The sequence below is a fragment of the Eleginops maclovinus genome, chromosome 13 (assembly GCF_036324505.1).
Source record: "Eleginops maclovinus isolate JMC-PN-2008 ecotype Puerto Natales chromosome 13, JC_Emac_rtc_rv5, whole genome shotgun sequence".
In the NCBI taxonomy this organism is placed as follows: domain Eukaryota; kingdom Metazoa; phylum Chordata; class Actinopteri; order Perciformes; family Eleginopidae; genus Eleginops; species Eleginops maclovinus.
In genome coordinates, this window is record NC_086361.1 from 24468354 (window position 1) to 24479592 (window position 11239).

The following is an 11239-nucleotide window of genomic DNA, read 5'->3' on the forward strand; positions in this document are numbered from 1 at the left end:
GCATATAGCTGTTGGTATGCTAATGGTAGCATATACCTGTTAGTATGCTAATGGTAGCATATAGCTGTTAGTATGCTAATGGTAGCATATAGCTGTTAGTATGCTAATGGTAGCATATAGCTGTTGGTATGCTAATGGTAGCATATAGCGATATTTTGTAAGTAAGTTAGAAAAACAGAATATGCATTTTGTTTCTGGAGCTTTCCTGTCGACCTTTATTCTGAAGAAACACAAACAGGATCCTTTTGTGTTTCATGGAAATAGATTACATCACTTTATGGTTAATATTCACTAACCAACAACTCACTGTAATCACACCCAACCCTGCCTCTCTCACACACACACCCACACACACACAATAACTCATCCTTGTGCAATACACACACACACACACACACACCCTCTGCAGGTAGCAGCATGCTGCAGCCTCACCCTGGCAGTCACATACCACGCCTCTGCAAGACCTGTTGTTGAGAGTACACACACACCCATACACACACACCCAGGTCAGGTGTCAGAGTCCGCTTAAACTCATAAACAGTCTCTGTGATGGTTTCTCTCTGAGTCTCCGACTGTTTGTCCTCATCTGTCACCTCACCTGTCTGTCTCACCTGTCTGCCTCACCTGTGTGTGATCGAGCTTCCTGTCGTCTTCTGGAGGAACACGAGCTGCTGTGAGTTTTATCTTCTTCATATTTGTATTAAGTGTGTTCTTTTAACCCCTGCAGCCCTGTAGGAGGTATGAGCGTCTACTTAGAGATTACTGCAGCACACACACACAAAAACACACACAAACCAAACACACACACAAACTCAAACACACACAAACTCACACACACACACCAAACACACACACACAAACTCAAACACACAAACACACACACACACACACACACACACACACTCAAGCTCTCACACACACAAACTCAAACACACACACACAAACTCAAACTCACACACACACAAACTCACACACACACACACCAAACACACAAACACACACAAACACACACACACACTCAAGCTCTCACACACACAAACTCACACACACAAACTCAAACACACAAACACACACAAACTCAAACACACACACACACACACACTCAAGCTCTCACACACAAACTCAAACACACACACACAAACTCTCACACACACACACACACACACACACACACACCAAACACACACACACAAACAAACACACACAAACAAACACACACAAACTCACACACACACTCAAGCTCTCACACACACAAACTCAAACACACACACAAGCTCACACACACGCACACACACACACACACACTCAAACTGTCACACACACACACAAACTCAAACTCTCACACACTCACACACACACACCGTTGGCCATGGGGAGCAGCTCAGTGTTCAGTATCTTGCCCAAGGACACATCCACATGGACTGCAGGGCTGGGATCCAACCAGCAGCCTACTGGTTCAGAGATGCCCACACTCCCTCCCAGCCACAGGCTCCCTAACACTGAGGTAGTAATGAGGCTGTCTCTCAGCAGGAGGATCATGGAGTCCAGAGAAGACGCAGAGGAAGAAGACACCCCCAGGTCAGAGGTCCACTTTATGTTCAGTATAACTTTAAATAATAAAGTGACTCTGTGTTAGTCATGTTTCAAACATGTAAAGCCTCCGTGTGCAGGACTGTGAACGACACCACTGCAGACACTACCAGTACCCCGAATACCACTGCAGACACCACCAGTACCCCGGATACCACTGCAGACACCACCAGTACCCCGGATACCACTGCAGACACCACCAGTACCCCGGATACCACTAATACCAGTACCCCGGATACCACTAATACCAGTACCCCGAATACCACTGCAGACACCACCAGTACCCCGGATACCACTAATACCAGTACCCCGAATACCACTGCAGACACCACCAGTACTGGGAGTACTGTGAATACTGCTACAGATACTGGTACTGCAGCTGCTGGCGGTGCTTTACCCACCTCTGCTGGTCACACAGGTAAACTAAATGAATTACAGTTACAACGTTTAACTGGTTTGAAAACCATGAAGGGAATAAACACTCTGATGTAATGTTTTATTCGTAAAGTTTGTTTATTGTTGTTTTTAATCCTCGTCTCTCTCTGTCCGTTAGACGAGGAGACAGTAGAACTACAACGCCAAGAAATACCAGTAGAGGAAGAACCGTCTGCTGGAGCTGCGGAGGGTGAGCTCCTCTTCGCTCGCACCTCCAGAGCGCTAACGCATAACTGATGAACACGGCATCATAATCTCTTCTTATTTGAATGCTTTTAGAAAATTGGGTTGACTGCTTAGGGCCACATGAAGGACTTAGAATAATGAGAAAATAATCAGACATTTTTAAAAGTCGAACAATTCTTTTTTTAAAGCCAAATTTTGGGGAAATTTCAAAAAATGTCGACATTTAGAAAAGAAATCCAGAAATTGGAAAAATGTCTGGATTTCAAATTTGGAAAAGAAAAGTGAATTTTGCGTAGGAAAGGATTAGGGCCACATGAAGAAGCATTTCAAATTTGGAAAGAAAGTGAATTTTGAGAAGAAAATCTAAATGTAAAAGAGTGAACTTTGAAAAGCAGATGATTAGGGTCACGTGTGAAATACGGCTCAAAGAAAGTAAACACACACGTACAAAAAGTCTTTAAGAATTAGTATGTAAGTATGTAAGTATGTAAAACGGCTTACATTTTTGTGAGTAGAACAAATGTGACAAATATGTGAAAAATGACCCAAAAATATGTCACAATTTAACAAATCACACGTGTAAAGTGAAAAAGTCTGAAATGACTTCCTGTCTCCAGGAGCCGTGGAGCTTCTCTCTGATCAGACACCACGGACGCCGGCCGCAGAGCGACCAGGTTGAGAAGCTACTGCTAAAATACTTCACTCATAATACTCAGAATATTACTATGTACTATTATACGGTCCAGTTTAATGTGTGACCTCACTTCCTGTCCGCAGCTCCGCCCAGCAATCTGGCCTTCTCAAGACCAACGAAGAAGAAAGTCCTGGTGGCTCCAGCGCTCAGTCTGTCTTTAGGTCAGTATTCTAGAGAAAGATATAGAGGATCAAATATGATTATAATAAATCAATAATAATAATTAGAGAAAACAAATAAATGATAATCATTTAAAACACAAATATGTGTGCATGTGTGTGTGTGTGTGTGTGAGTAATAATAAGGACGTCCTTCAGGTCGCAGTGAGTCGACGGTCTCCGAGGATTTCCCCCCCGCCTTCCTCTCTCCGGACGACGACGACACAGGGCCGGACTTCGACCTGGACGCGATGGAAACGCCTTCTGATAGCGAGTCGCTGCACTTCCCCGTGTACGAGCTGGACCTGGAGGGTGAGAGGTCAGAGGTATGACCCCCCTGTATGTGTGACCCCCACACCCCCCTTACAGATTGTGTTGTTCTTTCAGATGATCTGCGGCGCCTCGGCGTGGCGACCCGGCGGAGGGCAGAGTCCAGATCCGGCCCGCGGTCCAGGTTTGAGTTCGACTCCGGGTCTGCAGCGGGGGGGCAGGCTGGGCCGGGGGCTCTGGAGCGGGAAGACGTGGTGGATCATCAGGGAACCAGGTGGCGCTGTTTCTCCACCGGGGGGCAGGAGAGCAGGGTCAACATGAGCGTCCTGCAGCCGTACCTGAGGGTGCTCTCCCACGGAGGTACAGAGAAACCAGTCCGAGCTCTGGAAACAGTCCGGAGCCTCTGAGCATCATGAGGAGAGACCACCTGAGGAGAGACCACCTGAGGAGAGAAAGGGAGAAATCTAAAATCTGGAAAAAGACAGAAATCTAAGAAAAGTCCAAATTTGAGGAAAAGTGGAAGTTTAGATTTTTTTTTTATTTGTAAAAATACAAATTCTGCCCCGGCCGTGACGCAACTGACTGGGGCACCTGCACCGTATGCCGGCGACCCGGTTTCGATTCCCGACCCGTGGTCCTTTCCGGATCCCCACCCCGACTCTCTCTCCCACTTTCCTGTCCTCTCCGATTAAAGACAAAAATGTGAGAATGATGCGAAGAGAAAAAAGTCAAAACTCTGGAAAAGAATCTGAATTCAGACAGAAATACATTTCGTGAATTCTGAGAAAAAGTCTTAATAGTGGAAATAAAGATTCAAGATATTATATTTAGGAAAGAGAGAATTCTGTGAAAACAAGGGATCAGAAAGTCTCTCAGGGAGGGGGGGCGTCAGCGGCCTCTGCAGGGGTCCGACTCTCCTCGTGTACTTTGTGTCTTAAAGAAAAGAGTGATGTCATCATCATTATCATCTCTGATTGGTGGTCCTCCTCTCTCAGGTTACTATGGAGACGGGATGAACGACATCATCGTGTTTGCTTCCTGTTACCTGCCGCAGAACAGCCTGCACAACTACCAGCAGGTGATGGACCACCTGTTCAGGTAAACCCAGCAGGGAGGAGGAGGAGGAGGAGGAGGAGGAGGAGGAGGAGGAGGAGGAGGAACAGTGTTTAACCCCGCCCCTCTGCAGGTACGTGGTGGGCACTCTGGATCTGATGGTGTCGGAGAACTACGTCATGGTGTACCTGTGTGCCGGGGGCCAGAAAGAGAAGCTGCCGGGGATCAGCTGGCTGAGGGAGTGCTACACCACCATCAACCGCAGGTAACTCCACCCCCCTAGTGTCTCCCTGTCAGCCCAGCAACTCCCCCCCCCCAGTGTCTCCCTGTCAGCCCAGCAACTCCCCCCCCCCCCCCAGTGTCTCCCTGTCAGCCCAGCAACTCCCCCCCCCAAGTGTCTCCCTGTCAGCCCAGCAACTCCCCCCCCCAGTCTCAGGTCCTGGTTCTGATGCCTCTCTGTTCTCTCTGCAGGCTGAGGAAGAACCTGAAGGGCTTCTTTGTGGTCCATCCCACCTGGTACATCAAGGCCCTCGCCACCATCATCAGACCCTTCATCAGGTCAGACTCCTCCCCCTCCTGCGCCTCCTGCTCCTCTTCCTTCTCATTCTCCTGCTCCTCCTCTCCTCCTCCTGCTCCTCCTCTTCCTCCTGCTCCTCCTCCTTCTCATTCTCCTGCTCCTCCTCTCATGCTCCTCCTCTTCCTCCTCCTGCTCCTCCTCTCCTCCTCCTCCTTCTCCTCTTCCTCCTCCTCCTCCTTTCCTTCTCCTCCTTCTCCTCTTCCTGCTCCTCCTCTTTCCTTCTCCTGTCTCCTCCTGCTCTCCTCTCCTCCTCCTCCTTCTCCTCTTCCTCCTCCTCCTCATTTCCTTCTCCTGCTCCTCCTGCTCCTGCTCCTCTTCCTTCTCATCTCCTGCTCCTCCTCCTGCTCCTCCTCTTCCTCCTGCTCCTCCTCCTTCTCATTCTCCTGCTCCTCCTCTCCTGCTCCTCCTCTTCCTCTCCTGTCCTCCTCCTGCTCCTCCTCTCCTCCTCCTTCTCCTCTTCCTCCTCTCTTCCTCCTTCTCCTCCTCCTCCTTCTCCTGCTCCTGCTCCTCCTCTTCCTTCTCCTGTTCCTCCTCCTGCTCCTCCTCTCCTCCTCCTCCTTCTCCTCTTCCTCCTCCTCCTCCTTTTCCTTCTCCTGCTCCTCCTGCTCCTGCTCCTCCTCTCTTCCTCCTCCTTCTCCTGCTCCTCCTTCTCCTGCTCCTCCTCCTTTTCCTTCTCCTCCTCCTCCTCTCCTCGTCCTCCTGCTCCTGCTCCTCCTCCTTTTCCTCCTCCTCCTCTCCTCGTCCTCCTTCTCCTCCTCCTTTTCCTTCTCCTGCTCCTCCTCCTCCTGCTTCTCCTCCTTCTCCTGCTCCTCCTCTCCTCCTCCTGTCCCTCCTCGTCCTTCTCCTTCTCCTCCTCTCCTCCTCCTCCTCCTCCTCCTTCTGATTCTCCTGCTCCTGCTCCTCCTCTCTTCCTGCCCCTCTTCCTGCTCCTCCTTTCCTCCTCCTCCTGCTCCTCCTTCTCCTGCTCCTCCTCTCCTCCTGCTCCTCCTCTCCTCCTCCTCCTTCTCCTTCTCCTGCTCCTGCTCCTCCTCCTCCTCCTCCTGCTCCTCCTCCTTCCTCCTCCTCCTCTCCTCGTCCTCCTTCTCCTGCTCCTCCTCCTTCCTCTCCTGCTCCTCCTCCTCCTGCTTCTCCTCCTTCTCATTCTCCTGCTCCTCCTCTCATCTTCCTCCTTCTCCTCCTCTCCTCCTCTCCTCCTGCTCCTCCCCTCCTCCTCCTACTCCTCCTTCTCCTTCTCCTGCTCCTCCTCTCCTCCTGCTCCTCCTCCTGCTCCTCCTTCTCCTCCTTTCCTCCTCCTCTCTCCTTCTTCCTGCTCCTCCTCTCCTCCTGCTCCTCCTCTCCTCCTCCTCCTCCTTCTCCTTCTCCTGCTCCTGCTCCTCCTCTCCTCCTGCTCCTCCTCCTCCTTCTCCTGCTCCTCCTCTCCTCCTGCTCCTCCTCTCCTCCTCCTTCTTCTCCTCCTCCTCTCCCTCCTCCTCCCTCCTTCTCCTGCTCCTGCTCCTCCTCTCCTCCTTCTCCTTCTCCTGCTCCTCCTCTCCTCCTCCTTCCCCTCCTCCTTTTCCTGCTCCTCCTCCCCCTCCTCTTATTGACCCATGAGTCTGCAGCCGTAACAAACCAAACTAACTTCTGTTTTCCTCTTCCTCTCCTCCTCTTCCTCCTCTCACCTACTTTGTTTCCTTGCCTCCTACCTTTCTTACATCCTTTGTGCTCTCCTCCTCTCCTCCTCTCCTCCTGTCCTCCTCTCCTCTGCTCCTCAGCTCTAAGTTCAGCAGGAAGCTTCAGTTTGTGGAGAGTCTGGAGGAGCTGTCTCTCCTCCTCCCCACGGAGCACGCTCAGATCCCGAAGGTCGTGACAGAGTGAGTTCCTCCTCTTCAGTCCCGCAGAGTTTCCAGGGTTTCTTCTTGAGTTCTTCGGAGGATTGTTTACATTGGTCTCAGGTGTTTCAGACGGTGGTCTCAGGTGTTTCAGACGGTGGTCTCAGGTGTTTCAGACTGTGGTGTTTCAGACGGTGGTCTCAGGTGTTTCAGACGGTGGTCTCAGGTGTTTCAGACTGTGGTCTCAGGTGTTTCAGACTGTGGTCTCAGGTGTTTCAGACTGTGGTGTTTCAGACTGTGGTCTCAGGTGTTTCAGACGGTGGTCTCAGGTGTTTCAGACTGTGGTCTCAGGTGTTTCAGACGGTGGTCTCAGGTGTTTCAGACGGTGGTCTCAGGTGTTTCAGACTGTGGTCTCAGGTGTTTCAGACTGAGGTCTCAGGTGTTTCAGACTGTGGTCTCAGGTGTTTCAGACTGTGGTGTTTCAGACTGTGGTCTCAGGTGTTTCAGACGGTGGTCTCAGGTGTTTCAGACTGTGGTGTTTCAGACGGTGGTCTCAGGTGTTTCAGACTGTGGTGTTTCAGACTGTGGTCTCAGGTGTTTCAGACGGTGGTCTCAGGTGTTTCAGACTGTGGTGTTTCAGACTGTGGTGTTTCAGACGGTGGTCTCAGGTGTTTCAGACTGTGGTCTCAGGTGTTTCAGACTGTGGTGTTTCAGACGGTGGTCTCAGGTGTTTCAGACTGTGGTCTCAGGTGTTTCAGACGGTGGTGTTTCAGACGGTGATCTCAGGTGTTTCAGACGGTGGTCTCAGGTGTTTCAGACTGTGGTCTCAGGTGTTTCAGACGGTGGTGTTTCAGACGGTGGTGTTTCAGACGGTGGTCTCAGGTGTTTCAGACGGTGGTCTCAGGTGTTTCAGACGGTGGTCTCAGGTGTTTCAGACTGTGGTCTCAGGTGTTTCAGACGGTGGTCTCAGGTGTTTCAGACTGTGGTGTTTCAGACGGTGGTCTCAGGTGTTTCAGACGGTGGTCTCAGGTGTTTCAGACTGTGGTCTCAGGTGTTTCAGACGGTGGTCTCAGGTGTTTCAGACTGTGGTCTCAGGTGTTTCAGACTGTGGTGTTTCAGACTGTGGTCTCAGGTGTTTCAGATGGTGGTCTCAGGTGTTTCAGACGGTGGTCTCAGGTGTTTCAGACTGTGGTCTCAGGTGTTTCAGACTGTGGTGTTTCAGACTGTGGTGTCTCAGGTGTTTCAGACGGTGGTCTCAGGTGTTTCAGACTGTGGTGTTTCAGACGGTGGTCTCAGGTGTTTCAGACTGTGGTGTTTCAGACTGTGGTCTCAGGTGTTTCAGACGGTGGTCTCAGGTGTTTCAGACTGTGGTGTTTCAGACTGTGGTGTTTCAGACGGTGGTCTCAGGTGTTTCAGACTGTGGTGTTTCAGACGGTGGCCTCAGGTGTTTCAGACTGTGGTCTCAGGTGTTTCAGACTGTGGTCTCAGGTGTTTCAGACGGTGGTCTCAGGTGTTTCAGACTGTGGTGTTTCAGACTGTGGTGTTTCAGACTGTGGTGTTTCAGACGGTGGTCTCAGGTGTTTCAGACTGTGGTCTCAGGTGTTTCAGACGGTGGTCTCAGGTGTTTCAGACTGTGGTGTTTCAGACTGTGGTCTCAGGTGTTTCAGATGGTGGTCTCAGGTGTTTCAGACTGTGGTGTTTCAGACGGTGGTCTCAGGTGTTTCAGACGGTGGTGTTTCAGACGGTGGTCTCAGGTGTTTCAGACTGTGGTGTTTCAGACGGTGGTCTCAGGTGTTTCAGACTGTGGTGTTTCAGACTGTGGTCTCAGGTGTTTCAGACTGTGGTCTCAGGTGTTTCAGACTGTGGTGTTTCAGACGGTGGTCTCAGGTGTTTCAGACTGTGGTGTTTCAGACTGTGGTCTCAGGTGTTTCAGACTGTGGTGTTTCAGACTGTGGTCTCAGGTGTTTCAGACTGTGGTGTTTCAGACTGTGGTCTCAGGTGTTTCAGACTGTGGTGTTTCAGACGGTGGTCTCAGGTGTTTCAGACTGTGGTCTCAGGTGTTTCAGACTGTGGTGTTTCAGACGGTGGTCTCAGGTGTTTCAGACTGTGCTGTTTCAGACGGTGGTCTCAGGTGTTTCAGACTGTGATGTTTCAGACGGTGGTCTCAGGTGTTTCAGACTGTGGTCTCAGGTGTTTCAGACGGTGGTCTCAGGTGTTTCAGACTGTGGTGTTTCAGACTGTGGTCTCAGGTGTTTCAGACGGTGGTCTCAGGTGTTTCAGACTGTGGTGTTTCAGACTGTGGTGTTTCAGACGGTGGTCTCAGGTGTTTCAGACGGTGGTCTCAGGTGTTTCAGACGGTGGTCTCAGGTGTTTCAGACTGTGGTGTTTCAGACGGTGGTCTCAGGTGTTTCAGACGGTGGTCTCAGGTGTTTCAGACTGTGGTGTTTCAGACGGTGGTCTCAGGTGTTTCAGACTGTGGTGTTTCAGACGGTGGTCTCAGGTGTTTCAGACTGTGGTGTTTCAGACGGTGGTCTCAGGTGTTTCAGACTGTGGTCTCAGGTGTTTCAGACTGTGGTGTTTCAGACTGTGGTCTCAGGTGTTTCAGACTGTGGTGTTTCAGACGGTGGTCTCAGGTGTTTCAGACTGTGGTGTTTCAGACTGTGGTGTTTCAGACGGTGGTCTCAGGTGTTTCAGATGGTGGTCTCAGGTGTTTCAGACTGTGGTGTTTCAGACGGTGGTCTCAGGTGTTTCAGACTGTGGTGTTTCAGACGGTGGTCTCAGGTGTTTCAGACTGTGGTGTTTCAGACGGTGGTCTCAGGTGTTTCAGACTGTGGTCTCAGGTGTTTCAGACTGTGGTGTTTCAGACTGTGGTCTCAGGTGTTTCAGACTGTGGTGTTTCAGACGGTGGTCTCAGGTGTTTCAGACTGTGGTGTTTCAGACTGTGGTGTTTCAGACTGTGGTGTTTCAGACGGTGGTCTCAGGTGTTTCAGACTGTGGTGTTTCAGACGGTGGTCTCAGGTGTTTCAGACTGTGGTGTTTCAGACTGTGGTGTTTCAGACGGTGGTCTCAGGTGTTTCAGACGGTGGTCTCAGGTGTTTCAGACTGTGGTGTTTCAGACGGTGGTCTCAGGTGTTTCAGACGGTGGTCTCAGGTGTTTCAGACTGTGGTGTTTCAGACGGTGGTCTCTGGTCCCATCTTAACTGTTTGTGGATTTGTGATATCGGCTTCGTTGCCCTAACCTGCCTCACAGGTAAGACCCAGCAGATCGTCTGAGTCTGGCTGGTTGAAAGGCTCAGACGATCTGAAATATCTGAGAATAAAGTCATGATTTCTGCTGTGCAGGTACGACCAGAAGCTGTCCAGGTGAAGCTGCAGCAGAGGGACGTCTGAATCCGCTTTGAGTTATTAAAACCTGTGGGTTATTTAATGTGCTGCTGAGAGAAGAACCACGACCCGGCCTCGTATTATTCAGAGCAGTTAAAATAATCCCGTTAAACCCAGACTCCCAGTTCACTGAGACAATGCTGATTATTTCCCGACAGAATCTTTAACGTTCTCATCAGAAAACTGGATTTAAATCCCTTCAGACACAGATCCTGTTCCTGGGTTTAAAGGGTTTTCTTTACAATGATTTTAAGTTAAGAAGCCCCAGTGGTTTGTACTGGGAATGACATTTCAACAGTGGGATCACTTCCAGTTATCTCCCAGCAGAGGGTTGAGAGATGTCTGACAGGGGGTTTAACATCAGGCTCAGGTCAGCTGACTGTGTTTCTGTCTGTGGTGCTGAATAAAACCGTTGGATCTTCTTTGTGGTGTCTCAGTGGATCTTTGAGCGGCTCCTCCTTCATCCTGTAGAAACAGAACTTGTTGCTGAATGACTTTTTTATGTAGAATTATATCTTTTGATTCGCTGGAGCAAAATCAGGAATAAATAACAAAAAACAAAGAAAGAGGCAAAATAAAAACCAGAGCGCAACGGTGTAACTCTATTAGTGTGTGTGTGTGTGTGTGTGTGTGTGTGTGTGTGTGTGTGTGTGTGTGTGTGTGTGTGTGTGTGTGTGTGTGTGTGTGTGTGTGTGTGTGTGTGTGTGTGTGTGTGTGTGTGTGTGTGTGTGTGTGTGTGTGTGTGTGTGTGTGTGTGTGTGTGTGTGTGTGTGTGTGTGTGTGTGTGTGTGTGTGTGTGTGTGTGTGTGTGTGGGGGGGGGGGGGGTAGGGAATGGAGCCTTACAGGAAGGAAGGTGAGGTAGCTGCTGAGGAAACCCAATAAACAGGACACAGATGTGTGTGTGTGTGTGTGTGTGTGTGTGTGTGTGTGTGTGTGTGTGTGTGTGTGTGTGTGTGTGTGTGTGTGTGTGTGTGTGTGTGTGTGTGTGTGTGTGTGTGTGTGTGTGTGTGTGTGTGTGTGTATACCGAGGGTTTGTTCCTGTCACAGCGACTCTCTTCACTGAGTTAGCACGTTAGCTCTGAC

At 50.3% G+C, this 11239-nt stretch overlaps 1 protein-coding gene across 5 annotated transcripts; it reads left to right on the forward strand.

Moving 5' to 3' along the window:
- Positions 1-124: 124 nt before the first annotated feature.
- Positions 125-6947, forward strand: LOC134875341 (bcl-2/adenovirus E1B 19 kDa-interacting protein 2-like protein). Of its 5 annotated transcripts, none has more exons than XM_063899886.1 (13): positions 464-673; positions 1528-1578; positions 1671-1683; positions 1714-2008; positions 2144-2215; positions 2829-2885; positions 2989-3066; positions 3223-3375; positions 3451-3693; positions 4329-4431; positions 4520-4651; positions 4858-4944; positions 6715-6947. In XM_063899886.1, exons 2-13 carry the CDS (start codon positions 1538-1540, stop codon positions 6815-6817), a joined length of 1377 nt encoding a protein of 458 aa, XP_063755956.1. In that variant the 5' UTR covers positions 464-673; positions 1528-1537; the 3' UTR covers positions 6818-6947. The 5 variants fall into 5 exon arrangements, with proteins under 5 accessions (XP_063755958.1, XP_063755956.1, XP_063755957.1 ...); XM_063899887.1 differs by having other exon boundaries at positions 465-673; positions 1531-1578; XM_063899888.1 differs by having other exon boundaries at positions 125-673; positions 1531-1578; positions 1671-2008; positions 3451-3517; positions 6715-6868.
- The last annotated feature ends 4292 nt before the right edge of the window (positions 6948-11239 follow it).